Raw genomic sequence first — 16,720 nt, 5'->3', positions numbered from 1 at the left:
AGATCTTAATTTTTTTTTAAAAAACACAAAATGTCAATTAGCAACCTTGGGAGGGTATTTTTTTCCTCAAAGAAAAACGTCTGGACACAGGTGCTGCTGGCAATGGTTTCAGAATCAAGTGTGTCTGACCTGGCATCTCTGGGTTCCCTTAGTACTTCCCTCGGTCACAAGAGGATTGTCTCCTGTCTCATATATCAGAACTTACATCACACGGCCATCCACAGCTGCCAGGGAAGCTGGAAATGTAGCAAGAAAGAGGCGGGAGATAAATACCTAGTGAGTAACACTAAGAGAAGAAAGAGCACAGCTATAAGGTCCACAGTTGAAAAACGCAGAAATCAAGGTGTGAGTGTATTAAGTTAAAAAGCTAAGTGCAGGTAGGATGTGGATATTAGAACAGATTATAACAAAAATCAAACCTCTCAGTGTAAAGTTAGCATAAACACAACAGAAGTTCTTCTCTCTCACTTAGAGGTCCCAGCCAGGGCAGCAGGTCCCCTCGGCAAAGCTCCCAGGGCTCTGGGCTCCTGCACGTGTCCCCTGCTATCCTCAACAAGTAGCAACCCTGTCCTCATCCAAACGGCTGCTCTAACGACTGACAGGGATGTTCCAGCCAGTGGGAAACAGAAGAGACCAGGGAGGAGGTGTCCCTCCCTTTTAGGGAATGGCCCACAGGGTCTGCACACATCACTTCCAGTCACACTAGCTCTTGGCGGTATCTGGACCAGACAACAGACCCCGGCTGTTCCCCTCTGAGGGCTATCAACAACTTGTAACCAGCTGGAGCAGCAATTTGTATGCCACATACTGACCCCTGGCTGGCCAAGACTCGCTTTCTGCTCTCCGCAGCAAAATCTCAGCAACCTTTGGCCTGGCTTCCTGAATTCTGTAACAGACATTGCCTGTGCAACTCCCCCCAAGACGGACGGTCTCATGGGACCTGGTCCTGCGCTGCTGGGGGAGAAACAAAGTCGACTTCCCCCTGGGCTGTGTTCTTGACCCATACCCTGCAGACAATCAGGCTCAGGGCCATGGTTAACAAAAGGAGGGGGAGAGCAAGAGGAGAAAAGGCAGCCATGCTCCCAGCTGGCAAGTCTACTGCTTGTCAGGAGGGGGAACACACCGGGGTCAGCCAGCGGAAACCAACAGCACTAAATAACCGTATTCCGAGAAGAAAGGGAGCCAGGTGCCCGAGTGGGCTATATCTCCCCCTACCCCACAGGAAGTAACAGCTGAAGTGCAAAGAGGATGAAGGAGGAAGATATCCTATCTCAATTTATGAAGAATTGGCCAGAAGAGCTAAAAACTGAGTTCACAATAGTAGAGAGTGAGAAGGGTCCCCCTGGGGAATGTGACTGGGGATGGGGAGAATGGGACGGGAGAATGTAGCTGTTTACTGTCAGTCTGGCAAGGCTTGGATTTTAATCACATGAGTGTTATTTCATGAAATAGCTTAAGTAGATTTAGCACATCATAATCTTCAAAATAACAGTTTTACCTCGTTGCCCATCGTAACGTATTTTTGGACTTAAGTCACGGTGAGTAAATACCACCTGTATCCTACATATAAATACCCTCTTCGGCTACCACGCTCTTCAAACCAGAACCACTGCCGCAGCCTCCCAACTGGCCTTCCCGCCTCCACTCTGGCCTCTATCGTCTATTCTCAAGGCTGTACCACCTTAAATTCCACGCAGATGGGAGCCCCTGGAATTGTGTGTTCTACCTCCTATTAAGATAGCTCTTCCCTTAGTTTCTATGACAAAGGCCATCCTAACTTTCTTATATTCCTGGCTGTTCCTTCTCCACTTCCTTTGCCAGTTCAGCCTTCTCTCCTGTCTTTTAAAGCCTGAAGTTCTTTAAGACCAAATCAGTAAAAACTCCCTCTCTGCTGGATTCTCTTTCCATTGGCCACAGTCACGCCCATGGCTTCAGTCAGAACCTACAAGACAATTCTCAGGTTTACCTCTTGTACCCAGATCTCTCCCCTGAGCGTCAAACTGTCCTTTGAGCTGTCCTTATCTGAAGGACCATAAATTCAGCATCTCACCTATTAGACTGTAACAATGCCTGTGTTGAATTGGATTGTATATAATCTCAAATATTTGTTTAAGGGAATAAAAAGGAAAAATTAAGCCTACAGGCCAGGATTCTAGGATGTGGTGATCAAACTCTGGAAATCCTTACCGAATTTTATGCTTGAATCACATTAATTTTTCATAATTATTCGACGGCTCATCCTCCCCTGTCATCTGAGGTGTACTGTTCTAACATGTGACTGCAGAGTGACCCTAACTGAAGCAGAGGTGGGAGAGCAAGAATGTGCTATATCTCAAGTTCCCTTACCACCAGCCTGAGAATACATGCACTCCCTATGGCTGGGAAAACCAGAGCTTCACAAAGGTAGCCTCAAGTTGTCCTGTTTCAGAATTGCTCCTGACGATACTCAGCATTTTGTAAGCCTTTTTGACTACAGCAGCAGTTTGGGTTTTAGATATTCTTCTAGAGAACCAAATTAAAATAAGATTCTCATCTCTTTAAATAAGAGTCGGAATATATTTCCCTAAATGTGTTAAAGGAGTAAGAATACAGGTTTCATGGCAGAATTTTCCCCATCTTCCAATAAAAATATTCATACAGACCCATAAAAATATTTTAAGGAGTAACACCGCAAACTAAGTATCAAACTGAAGCTCACTTTAGAGAGGAATGTCCACTAACTTCATAATCCATGAAGAAATTTGGAGATACAGCCTCTCAAAACAAGTATGCGCTGACCAATGAATCAAAACAGTAAGCATAACCATGAGGAAGGCAAAGGAAGATTTATATCATGTCACTCTACCTGTCGCTGGCTCCTGGAAGGGAGAGCTGAACGCCATAGAGCAAAGACAAAAGAGCAAAGACAAAACAAAAGCAAAGGAAACAAAACACTGAAAATGGAAAACAGTAAGATTAAACACATCATATCAGCAATAACTAAAAATGGCTCAAACTCTTATAAAAGCAAAGACGAGGCAAAAGTTGTTGTATTGATTTTCAATACAAAATAACCCCCAAAATAAATTGGGAGTTTGAGTTTGCAGATACTAACTACTATATATAAAACAGATAAACAAGTTCATACTGCATAGCACAGGGAAATATATTCAATATCTTGTAACTTATGATGAAAATGAATATATGTATGTTCATGTATGACTGAAACATTATGCTGTACACCAGAAATTGACACAATATTGTAAACTGACTATACTTCAGTAAAAGTATATATATAAAAAACCCAAAATGTGTGCATACCCACATATTCACATGCAGATAATGTGTGTACATATGTTTAAACGTATATACAGGTGAACATACAACTGTGGATGTCGTGGATATCTATCAGTATATCTCAAACTCCCCCAAAAGAAAGTTTCAATGTTAAAATTGGACAAAGTAGAATCCCTGCCTACATACTCTATGTAGAATCAAAGTAGAATCCTTGTCTATACAAACTCTGTGGATCAAAGGGAAGGTGGGGTAGAGGGCTAACTTGGGCGTTTAGGATTTGCAGATACTAATTACTATATATAAAAAGTTAAACAACAAGGTCCTACTATATAGCACAGGGAACTATATTCAATATCTTATAATAATCTATAAAGAAATAAAGAAATATAGAAATATTAAGAAATCTATAAAATATGAAAAAACATACATACGTGACTGAATCACTATGCTGTACACCAGAAGCTAACAACACTATAAATCAACTATACTTCAATTTAAAAAGAAAAGAAAAAAATAGAAGTTGGAAAGCAGATGAGATTTACTTTACTCATAATTTTCTAAAATGTGTCCTAAAAAGCAAATTTCATGCAGTATCCTATTTTCAGTAGCACTGCCGAAATGGAATAAACAAGCATGAAAAGGCTAACAAAAATGTTATAGATGCAAAACTTCTGGCAAGCCAGGATTTTAAAAAATAAATTAATTTGTAATTAGAAAAAAGAAAACTGCCATCAAAATGTATGGATACTTCTAGAAATGCAAAATAAATTAAAAATATAGTCGAATCTTGAATACTGGGGTTAGGGGGACTGACCCTTGGTGCAGTTGAAAATCTGCGTACAACTTACAGTTGGCACTCCAACTGCTCTGTTCCTTCATATCCAAGTTCTGCGTGGGCAGATTCAGCCAACCTCAGACCAGGTGGTACTATAAAGTATTTATTACTGAAAAAAATCTGCATGTTGATGGGCCCTGTGCAGTTCAAATCCATGTTGGTCAAGAGTTCATATAATTATAGTAGGCTAATTCAGTCATTACAAAAATGACAAGATAGGAATGATTAACACAATGATGCTAATTTAGACATAAAACTTAATCCTAAAGTCAGAATATGCATATATATGAATTTGTGATGTAAAAATACTTAGATACATACAATGAAATAACTCCATGAACTGCCCTCTGTCAGCAAAATAAAATTAGAAATTACTAAAATGAAAATAAAACTTCAGCACTTGAAATTTTTAAATGCCTCTCTGATTAACTATAAGTACTGGTTCAAGGAAAAAAATAAGATCTGAAATAAGAGATTTAGCACAAAATAAAAGTAAATTTCATAATGTAACAAACTGATCCCAAACTGTATCCAGAGGGAAATTCACAGCTTTGTATATTTTCATTTTTATATTTTCATTCTTATTACAAAAGTAGAAAATAAAATAATCCTAATTAAGTCAATTGAAGGAGAACTACTCCCTTATGTCTCCCAGTTACCTTAAAAAAACCTTAAGATAAGAAATATACACAAGATCTTATGGTAGCTCACAGAGAAAAAAATGTGACAATGAATATATATATATGTTCATGTACGACTGAAAAATTGTGCTCTACACTGGAATTTGACACATTGTAAAATGATTAAAAATCAATAAAAAAATTTTTAAAAACCTTAAGATAGAAATTAATGATTCATAAAAACGTAATTTATGAAGTTAACATGTATATTTGTAAGAAGAATATTTGAGATACATAATAAATTTTAAAGGAGGACAAAATGTGAACTAAGACTTAAAAGATTGAGAAAATAAGCAAGAAATATGTCCAACTCTATGTTAACATACATGAAAATCTAGAAGTGACCAGTTTTCTGAAATTATGCAATTATCACAATTGAATCTGGAATAAGAAGAAAAATCTATTAGGCTAAGGGAAGGAAAAATATAAAATAGGCTCTGGATGTAGTTCATTTCATGAGTGAATTCTTCACAAGTCCAAGCGTCACAGGGATCACCCTAGAAATGCAAATATAGTTTAATAAGAAACCTAGAAATCTGTCACATCAGTAAAATAAAACTAGGTAATCACCTCAACTGATGCAGAAATTTGATAACATTCAAAGTCCATTCCTAACATTAATTTATCCTCAATGTTTAAACGCAAAAAAGTTATCCTAAAATACTGACACTATACTCACTGGCAGACACTGAAAGCATTCTCAGGAAAGCCCGGACTAGGACAAAGGTACTAGTAACAAATACCCACACAGTTCTGGACGTTCCAGCAGGACAGCACCCTGTGGAACAGAAGAGGTACAGTTACTGGACAGGATCAGAAAGAAGTTATCACTATCAGCAGATGATTCAACTGCCTACCTAAGAAATCTAGAAGAATCAAGTAATAATTACTAAAATAATCATTAGTGCACTGCAACACAGCCAGTTACAACAACAACAACAAAAAATTAGAGCTTTGCATTTATCCATAAAGGACAGGATGTCACAATAAAAACAAACATCATAAAATGCTTAATAAACTTGATTATAAATGCAAGGGGTCTGTATAATAAAACTACAAAATATCAAAGTCATGAGAGGCTTAACTGAAGAGATACGCTATGTTCCTGGAAGGCTGAATTAAAAAATAGTTTCCCAAAACAGGATTAAATTTAAAATGATAGCATCTAATTTGGAACACATCCATGCAGTAGGCACTACACAAAGTACTTCACATGCATCATCTCTTTTAATCATAGCAGGAATTCTATGAGGTCATTATTCCCATTATACAAACAAAAAAGCCAGCGTCCAGAAAGATGAAATGCCTTGCTCACACAATGAACAGAATAGAGCCAAGGCCCTCTGAATCCAAGGAATGATCTCCATCAGATATTAAAATATGATAAAATTATCATAAATGTTATCGTACTAGCAATAGGAAAAAAAAAACAGATTAATGAATTAGAATAGGTAGCCTAGAAACAGATGTAAAGAGAAACATACACATAATCTATCAATCACTGAACATTATTTAGCCAATGAGAAAATTTCCGTTTGTTTTATTCTCTGCTATATTCTTAGAATATTTTGTGGATAAACTCATGTAATAAGGGCTCGATAAATATTTGATCAATGAATTAATGAAGGAAAGAATATAGATGCTTTGGCCTTACAGCTTAGTAGTGAAAGTAGCGCTTAATTAAAAATCAGGCTGCCAAGAGTTGTTTAGCTATTTGGGGAAGAAAGTAAAGTCAACTCCTTGATTCAAACTTTAATTCAGGATGGGAAATTGATTATTCTAAAGCTTAAGTGAGAAATAAGTTTTTAAGGAAAAGATCAATCCAAGTATACCTAAAAACCAAATGAAAGGCACACTATAGAAACACCTTCCAGAAAGGAACACTACTTTCAACATATTGATGAAGGTGTCGCATTAATAAGTAAAATCAAAATCTCAACAGAAAAGTGGGAAAAGGGTATTAGACCGTATACATCCTTCACCATCCCAAGCAATCAGAAAGGAGCAAATTAAATCTCTCAGCTATCAGACTGAGAATGATAGCCTTTTAATTATTCATACTCCTTGCCCCGGTAACATTTTCATTATAAAAATTCATTACTAACTTGAAGGTTATAAAATGAAAATATTCAAACCATAAAGTTCACAAGTGCTGTGATAAAATTTCAAGAAGCAAAACATCAGTGATGCACTACAAGGCAGAAAGTTCTTAGATGCAAACCGAGGACTTAATCTATTAATACAGTTTGAGGAAAACAGAGGCTTTCCTTACTGTCTACCTAACGTTAGAATTTTGGAAAAGGCAGAAAAATATCAAGACGCTCCTAAGTTCTTGCTTCGTTTTATTACTTCACTTAAAACAATTACTTGAGAATACCTTCTAGGTTTACATTTTGAAAAACCCAAATGCATTCCCACTGCACACACTGAGGAAACAGTCCAGCCACTAATGATCTTACAAGACTGTTGTGAAATTCATTCTTCAGTTAGGCATTACTCAGGGTCACCTTCAACTTTGAGGTTTCACTATATTCTCCTTCCCAGTTCATTTTGTAATGGAAAACACTCAGGCTTATCCTCCTATATTTTCTGTTGGTAACGTGGTGATCAGTGGTTTTGTAATGAATAAATTACACAATTTGCTAACGTAATTCAATCGCCTCCAGCATATCACCAAATTAAAGATCTTTTAAAAGTCTAAATGCACAATCCAACAGTACTGATTCAACAAAGTCTAAAATATTTCGGATGTGTTTGTCTCTTGCTTAGAGCATCCCTATTACCTTTTCCTTAATATGTTAATATGGGTTTAATTACTCAGTAATCTCGCTCACTGTTGCAAATTCTTTCACCTTGCCTAGGTGAAAATAAGCCATAAACCGTTTCCCTGCAGTTTCTTTAAAACAGGGATTCTCAAGCCTTATTGTACACTGGAATCACCTGGGAAGCTTTACGACCATAACCCCAGAGATTGATTTAATTAGTCTGGGGTACAACCTGGATAATGGGAGTTTTAAAAGCTCTCCAGGTGACTCTAATGTGCAGTTAAGGATAAAAATCACTGTTTTGTTTTTAAAGAAAATAAATCCTATCAAAATCCTTAGGTAACTTAAACAATGACCCTAAAATAAAATGTTACAGATTTGGGACAGTTCCATGATTTGATTTTTGAATAGCCTTAAAGCTTTGGGATGATGTCATTTGTTGTAATGACATTCTCCTATTTACAATCATTAGAATTTTTTTCTAGCCTAAAAACTTAAAACACATGATTATGAAACCCACCCTCTTTTCCACAAGAAAGGTCTCATCTGAAATGCATATAAAACAGCCAATAACTCAAGAGGCCCACCTCACTAACCAGCGATAACTGGCAGGATTTTCCATTCAGAATTCCCATACCTAGTAGCCTGGCAATGGCTTTCTTAATTTTGTTTTGAAGGTCTTTCATGACCTTACAAACAAGGCTATTTATCTTGTGAGGGTACAAATGAAGGGAACTGTTTCCATTTAAAAAACTGAAGAGGGAGCACACAATTACAGTATTTTATTTCATTTTAGAAGCAGTCGATGTATATCAAAGTTACAGCAGATTTCATTTTTTGAAAGAAGCAAACTCCACTATCACTTAATCCATTTGAGTTTTCATTTGCACAGCTCATTCCACCAAATTAAGTGCTGTGCTCTCCAGATACCCTGTGGAGGGATGGATGAATCAGTTGAAACAAGCAGCATTTTTCTGAGATATTGTTTTAAGTCCAGTCTGAGGTTTCACTTTAATGTGTGGTTTCCAACTCACTTCCCACAGGCCAATGTACTCCCTCTTATTAAAAGCAGCAAACGACATAACCCACCCCTTCTGTGTTTGCAATGTAAAGTACCAGAGTTCGAGGGGCATAAAGCATGAATTGTCCTGATTCCCTAAGAGGACGGGCTTTTTAGACTATCACCAGATCTGCAGGAAACCTGCGAGGTAGAAAGGCATACCACGGGGCTTCTGCACTGCTTGTGTCTGGGATTTGGGAGTGGCACTGGCACAGCGTCTCTCTGAAGTCATTAGTTCTACACCAACCAGTATTATGGCTTTTTTATGGCTCTCTTCAGAAAGGGTAGGAGGAGTCCTGCAGGTCTCAAAACATGTTTAGGAACACTGTTTCCACGGAAGAGTCAACTTTTCACCTTTACATTCTTTCCTCCAACCTATACCTCACTAATTCTTTCAGACGTGGACTAAATCTGACGCTTCTGTGTATCCGACAAGCACTACCTTCTTACACCCCATGCACCATGCTGGGGATACATCAGGCCACAGTTGTATCTTAGGCTTCAAAGATGGCACAGCACAGCACTAAGGCACAATGACCCCTGGCATAAGTGATTCTCGGCCTTTGTAAATCTAGCCCATTTTTTCATAAAATTGGCTCTCTTCCTAAGCTCCGGGATCACCTAAGCAGTAAGAAAGTTTTCGTTTTGTTTTTTGGGTTGTTTTTTTTTTAAAAAAACCACAGAAAGTACTCCCACTTCCAAAGAGGGACGAAAGTGACCACTTTATTGTAGGATAACCTTCAGACAGAAGGAACTGTAGGCAAGAACTCACTGTGTGTTATGTCACCCAATAGTATTTCCCCACCATGCTCTCTTCCTGATCAGTTTTACCAAAGGAGGTTACCTCCCCACCATCTGCAATTTCAGTGTGATTTGTACATATTTCTCAAACGTAGTGTGGAAAATTATGCAAAGTGGTGGGAGTGATTATATAAGGAAGTTTAATAAGGCAGTTTCGTGTGATTACAGTGGCAATGCACATAAAAATACGAAGAACATGGGTATATAAATCACGTGGAATGTTATTAGGTACCATTTTAATCCCCTCATTTCTAGTTCAAGTTAGTCAAAGTCAGATGAAGGCAACTAAGTTTAATGATAAAATAATGAACAATGCAACTACTGACTAGAAACCTACAGACTGGCTAACCAAAACTGTTAGTGCTTTAAGTCATACACACCTGAAATAGTTATAAATTGAGACCCGCAATCTGTAAACCCACTCTATGGAACACACACTTAACCTCTTGTGGTGGTCATTATGTTGTCAGATTCTCCCTACCTTCTAATCAACATGGTCCTCTGATTTTCCCTTTAGGGTCTCAATGTTTTCCAAAGGTTCGAAAGACAAACTGCCTTTATTAAGTAATAACTGATTAGCTGTATCTGTGTCATTGTTTTCTGGCTTCAATGCTGTTCCCACCTTTAATGAATGATCTAGAATCATCCAAGGTTTATCACTGTTGCTAACTGAGGGTGCAAAGGTAATCAAGCTAAATAAGTATCAGAGGTTCAAGCCTTATTCACAACTGAAGTCATTTGACACCGAATGTTATTTCACATTTGTACCATGTGTGAACCATTTAGGTGGTGTGACCACCTGGTACAAGGTTTTGTCAGTCGTTGGTCTACGTTCACACCTAGAAATTTCTATAGAGCCATAAGTTACCAGCCGGGCATAAACTAACCACCGCTATTCTGAGCTGAAATTTCCCAGCTAGAAGTAAGGACAGGCATGTTTTAGTCAACTGAGTTTAATGCTGTTAAGCTTTCTCAACTTATGGATACAACCTCTTATTAGCTCTGTGGGCCATTTTAGTCAAGTGGGAAAAAAAAGAAATAAATACTGCACCTTAGCTCAGGTTCACAGAAACTCACCAACCCTAACAGTGAGGGCTTTGATTGCCAGGATAAGGCTTGTTATCTTCCTGTGAATAAATTTTCTTCATTTATACGATGAAGACACTTTCAGATCTCAATTTCTGAGTTTCTAAATTCTCAAAGTTGCGAGAAGTGAGTAAGCAGCAATATGCATTTCAATAACAATTTAAGCTATTAAATCCTTTTACTAAATCTCTGACTACTTTAAGATACTGAATAAAAATATACAATGGATTAGTGATTTTCCAATTATCCTGTTACTTCTTTTATATAACCCAACTGTATAATTCAAGACAAAGTTTTTGGCATTAATTATTGGCTTGTGCATCAAATTCACAAGAACATTGTTAAATTCCCGTTTCATTTTGTCCTAGGAGGAAACCTGACTGCCAAGAATTGCTCCAACTCCCTTTAACGAGCAACATGCTTTTTAAAAAAAGTATGGGGCCATTTGAGTAAGTTCGAATAAGAGAAATACTTTGGTTGTTTGCAGGTCTCCTCCTTTAAAAAAAAACAACTCATGAAACTTCACCTTCAGTTGGTGAAGTTTCTCTCTCAATACTTAGAAAATAGAGATCTCCTATCATTTTCCAAGTATTTCTGCACACAACATATGCAGTGTTTTGCTTTTTTGTAGTTGCAATTTTCTTTGTAATGCTTGGATAAGGTTTTAACAATGGTCTCCTCAGTGGTATTGTGACTGCACCTGTTGCCAATTCATATAATTTCTGGAGAAACATTCTATTTAAACAGGAGTCAAAGAGACCTGCACTATTTGAACAAGCAAGGGGAGTGTTTCATTACCAAAATGCATAATGTAAGTCAGCTACCAGTAAGTTTTTGCAAAAGTATCTTCAAAACAATGTTCCAGGCAGGAATAGCCTCTTAGTTTCAACATACCTTATTTTTATACTTTAACGCACTGAAAATAAGCTTAAATACAATATGAATAAAAAACTGGAGACTGGATTATATACATAAAACTTTACATGACAACATAAAACATACATCAAAAAGTTCTTCATTTAAGAGTGACTAGTGACGTTGAAACTCTCTTGACCTACAAAGATAAGAACTTGGTGACTGCAGTGCAACCCAATGCAAGCAAAGGATGAGACAATAAGGTACTCACCTAGGAGGGGAATGGAAGGTGCACAAAAACTCCACAGGGCACTCAAAACTGAACACAGGAATGGTTGCTTCAATCATGCCAGTGGATTAGGGACTAGAAAATGTTACTCGGAAATACTCTCCTTCAAAACTGAGGGGTCTGCCTAGATCCCAGCGGCTTTTCCAGTTCTGGCATTCTGTGACTGAGTTACCTAGAGGGTTAGGTACTTGAAGGATCTGTGGAATTAGCTGCCAGCTGTAGAGAATCATCTTATCAGCACTCCCAGGGAGTGAGTGATTCCAAACAGCTGATTAGTTGAGGCCTGTTTCAAGAGGTTGGGGAAATGCGGGTGGGAGGGTAGTGGGGAAGACTGCATTCACTCAAAGTTTTTCAAAAGTGAATTCAGAAGCTCTCCAGATTTCTAAGAAATGCATCACAGGCTGGAATTAATGCTTCAGACAAACACCAGACATCTGTGCAACTAGACATGCCTTAGGCAAATTACAATTTCTCTGGGTCTCCGCGTCTTGTCCCAAATTAAGGGGCCTGTTGCAGATTTCCACTGAACCTTCTAGGTTCAGCAGTCTTATTAGAAAGAGTTCCCACTTTCTATTGAAAACATTTACCCAGTTAGGGCAATCTGAGTCACTAGTTTTGTGTGCTACGGAATAGTAGACCATTACAGTCCTGATTTAGAACTAAAGTTGACAGACATTTCACCTGAAACAAACTCCTTACCTCTCTGGGGAAGAAAAAAAAAAAGAAAAGCATTCGTCATGAAGTGGTTATGCACCAGTCCTTTATTAACAGTGTGTTTTCATTAGGCCTGACCAAACCAGGGACTACTAACCCACAGCAACTCTCCGAAGCTGCACACCTCCCTTCTTAAGATTTGATGTCCCAGTTCCGTAGCAGCACAGGATACTTGTCAGGTTAGCTTTGTTTTTTATTCACCGAGGAACACTCCTGCCCCTTCGCCCTGGAGAAGACTTCTCTCCAGCTGACGGAAGTGTCCAGATTCCACACTCACACAGACCCACGGCAAAGCCCAGCCCCGGCAGGGCTAAGTGGACAGGAATGCACCAGCGCCTTTCGAAATTAAAGCTGATGAGAGCAGCGCTCCAACCTGGCCCGGGCCGAGCCCGCCGGGTGCCACCGTCGCACTGCCTGGGCTGTGGGGTCGGTCTCGGTCCCACGGACGCCAAGTTGACAGCTTCTGCCAACCGCGGGAAAGACGCGTCCGCTGCAACCCGACACCCAGCGGGCTAAGGCGCCGGCCTCCCCCGCTAAGATTCCCTTGCCCTCCAAGACTAACAAAAATACAGGGTCCTGCAGAACGACAGCGGGCTGACGCCCCACAGCTCCCCCGGGAGAAAAGCCCAGGGAAGAAGTGGGGGCAGGAGGCGCCCGGTCCTGCAGGCAACTCACCTTCTGCTGCCTCCGGGCCATGTCGGTGGGCTGCTTGGCGTTGAAGGGGTATGCGATGCATCTCACCACGAAGACGTACAGCTGCAAGCGGATGCTCCGCTCCTGCTCCTCGTCCAGCTGCCGTTCGGGTTCGTCTCGCCCCTCGCTGAGCACCGAGGGGCTCGGGCTCACCGGTCTGGCCGCGCCGCCGCCGCCGCCCGCGCGTCCCGCCGCGTCCCGCCGCCCTTCCCGAGCCGGAGCCGGCGGCGCTCGCTGAGAGCCGCCGGCCGCCACCAGCACATCGCGGCTCTCCTCTTCCAGCCCCTCGTCCGACTCCTCTTCGCTGGAAGACGGGTCCAGCATGGTGCTCGGGGCGCCCCGCCGCTCGGCCCGCGGCCCCCGGGCGCCTCAGCCCCGGCGGCTGCGCCCGCGGGTCTGAGGAAGCCGCGCGGCTGGCAGCAGCGGCCGCAGAGCGAAAGGGAAACTGGCCGAGGCTTTCCGGACACGTCGAGTTAGACCCAGGAGTGTTTCCTACCACCAGGGCGAAAGGGGCGGGCGGGAGCCGCGGGGAGGATGGAGAGAGGGGGAGCCGCCGGGATTAAATAGGCGGAGTTAGCGCTGGGGGCGAGCCCAAGCGCCTCGGGAACTGCTCGGCCGGCCCGGGCCCCATCGCCTCTGTGGTCCTCCAACGTCCGCGCGCCGAGGCGGAGCTGCCCGAGCGCCCGGGCGCAGGTGGGGAACCTGTGGCGCCTACAACAAGCAACACGTGGAATGGAATGTTGAGGAGCGGGCGCGGGGCCGCGGAGTGCGCGTGCGCGCGCCGCCGCCGCCGCTGGGCTCGCTGCCCGGGTGCCCCGCGCGCAATTTGCAAAGGCTGGGGGCCCCTGAGCGTAGAGATTCTGTGTGCGCCCCCCCTCCCCGGGTGCTCCGACTACCGTGACCCACACCACCCTTTCCGTTTTCTCCCTGAAGCTTCCTGAGGGCAAGGCGGACAGGGAGCCGGAGAACTGCTCCCCACCTTTCGCCTCCCCAGGTGAGGGGAGCGGCCGGAACCAGTGTCTCAGACTCGAATTTGATACCCAGGGTTGAACCCCAGCGCGGAAAATTGGAGCCGGAGCCCTTCACCTTCAAATAACTTTGGGAAAAGACTTTGCAAAGTCTCTAGCTCTGCTCTGCTGCTGTCTGACGCTCATGCTGAAGTCCAGATTGTAAAAGTCAGAGGAACGTTCTTGAAAAGCAAAGCGAAACAAAACAAAACAAAACAAAACACACAAGGCTTTCCTTTTAAACTGCCTTTATTTCTGTAGACGTATGAGCAAGATAGATTTTATATTTGCGAAATGACACTGATTTAGCTCACACGTAGCTTGATTATTTTCTGGGTTGGGATGTGGTTGACTCAAAGCAGGTTGTGTAGTGTAGACATTTATTCGGCAAATATTTGAGGGCACACCAGGTGTCCAGCACTGTTAGCGTTCGGACGAGCTCGCAGCGCACTAGGGCCCACAGCACTTGGTCACTGTTGATTCTGGCCTCAAGTGGGCGTCTCAAAGCTGCACCCGAAGCCTGTCTTATCTGCGCAGATTTCTCAGTCCCAATGCCAGAACCACCTAGGAGTTTCTTTTTGTGGTTTTTCCGGTGTTCTTAATCCAGACAGGGAGTGGGAATCGGGGAAACAGTACTTTCAACACAAGGTGCAGTGTGCTGTGGCCAAGCTGGCAGGGAGCTGACGAAGCTCAGTGCAGTTATCACCGGGCGGATGACACTACCCTCTCTGAGCTTCGCATGACCAGAGAGCGCTATAGCTGTTGCAAGCCACTTGCACTGTTAGTCCACATGCGACAGGCTTTCCTTCTGCATTTACTCGTATCCTCCCTAGGTGGGGTAGAGCGGCAAGGAGGCGTTTACTCCTGGGGAGCCTTGCCTATTTATCCATCCTTCCCGGTGCCCACAGTGCCACACACTGAGGGTGTGACTGCTGGCTGGTCTCCAATTGCCAAGGAATACAAATCTCAAAAACTGATATATTTAAAGACTGTGTTTCATTTTTAACAAGGTAAACAATAAATGGCAAGCTTATTCATTTAAGTCATAGTATCTAACGCCATATACATGACTCTTTACATTTTGCAAAGTTTTATAAATGTGCTTATCTAATAACGTCACCAGAGTAACATTTTGAGGCAGGTGGTGGTGGTGGTGATGATGATGATTACCATTTACATCTTTGTACCTGGTACTGCCTAAGCCCTTTAAATACATTGTCCCATTTATTTTTAATTCCATTGTACAGATAAGGAATCTAAGACTTAGAAAATACTTTTCCTACAGAACCAACAGCTAACAGAACAAGGACTCAACATATTGAATCTTTTCTAGTTCCAAATAGTGGCTTTTTTTCTATTACAATTTGTCTGATTATAAATCAATGTATTAAATGTATGATGTTTATTAAACTGATAACTAAAATAAGAATTTAATTCCTAGGCACATAAAAGTACAATTTATGTATAGCAGCTTTATTGCCCATTCTTTCCTGGCCAAGAAAGGTATGTTTTTCAGTTTCCTTTATTAATTAGTTAAAACTACTTGATGTGATAACTTATTAGTCTCTTCCTATTTAAAAAAAAAAGCATTATCAAATTAAAGATTCTCCAAGCCTTGGAAATCCCACTGGAAAACGTCTAATAATTTGTAGACTAACATATACAGTGTTTTCTCTATGAAGATGAAAATGGTTTCAGGGGCATAAATTAAAGAAATATTCAAAACAACAAAGAGAATATGTAAGGAGTTTATTAATTACACATACACTGGTTAAGAAACTAACATTGTTAAAACTATGCTGGGTATATTTAGAAGAACAAGATACAGTCTCTGACCTGAAGAAGTTCACAAGTTAAAGAACAACAGCTGAGAAAAACAACTATTAAAAAAAAAACAGAAAATAAATATTCCTATTGCAATCTGATGATCATTCTAATAAGCCAGGAAGTAATGGTAATACAGAGGGGAAAAAAATACTATATTCAAGACAGAGTAAGGGAAGTCTTCCAGAAGGCTTTACATGTCTTGAAGAATGATTCATACCTGTTGGGGTGACGGCACTGTAGACAGGAGGAACCACGTTTGCAAAGGTATGAAATTATTTACATTTGGAGACTCAATCTGGAGCAATGCAATGGCAGTGAAACCAGAGGCGAGGTACCAATGAGATTACTAAGGAAATCTGGGAGAGAAATAATGAGGGCTTGAATTTAAGACAGGGGAGAAAGGGAGGAGGAAAGATTAAGAGGTGGACAAGGAATTAATAGAATACGTATGAGGAGCTAATATAGAGGGTCAAAGATAGAGTATAATTCCCAGGATAGGGTAACTTGACTGATAATAGATGAAGTATGAACTCCTAGAGGACACATAGGTTTGGAGAAACATCAAGGTTTGAGGAGCTTATCAGAGAGCTCCTAGACCCAATTGGAAATAGCACAGGGAACTGTGTTCATATCTTGTAGTAACCTATAATGAAAAAAAATATGAAAATGAATATATGCACATATATGTATGACTGAACTATTATGCTGTACACCAGAAATTGACACAACATTGTAAACTGACTATACTTCAATTTAAAAAAAAGAAGGAAAGAAATGCAAACCTGACACTCAAATCTGGATGAGGGAACCATCAGCGTATTGGTGGCAGGGC

The 16,720-nt window shown here is 41.0% G+C and overlaps 1 protein-coding gene across 6 annotated transcripts in view; it reads right to left on the bottom strand.

Annotated features, from left to right (window-relative positions):
• CADPS2 (calcium dependent secretion activator 2) overlaps positions 1-13,683 on the bottom strand; it is a 447,742-nt gene extending 434,059 nt beyond the window's left edge. For 5 of the 6 annotated variants that reach the window (XM_072964580.1, XM_072964581.1, XM_015237597.3 and 2 more), the window contains exon 1: positions 13,037-13,682. In XM_072964580.1, coding sequence (XP_072820681.1) covers positions 13,037-13,378 — 342 coding nt within the window. In that variant the 5' untranslated portion in view covers positions 13,379-13,682. Of the gene's footprint in view, positions 1-13,036 lie in introns of all 6 variants that reach the window. The other variant, XM_072964582.1, reaches the window with a different exon arrangement.
• Between the last annotated feature and the right edge of the window lie 3,037 nt (positions 13,684-16,720).

The sequence above is a fragment of the Vicugna pacos genome, chromosome 7 (genome assembly GCF_048564905.1).
Source record: "Vicugna pacos chromosome 7, VicPac4, whole genome shotgun sequence".
Taxonomy (NCBI): Eukaryota; Metazoa; Chordata; class Mammalia; order Artiodactyla; family Camelidae; genus Vicugna; species Vicugna pacos.
This window is presented reverse-complemented; position numbering and strand designations above follow the sequence as displayed.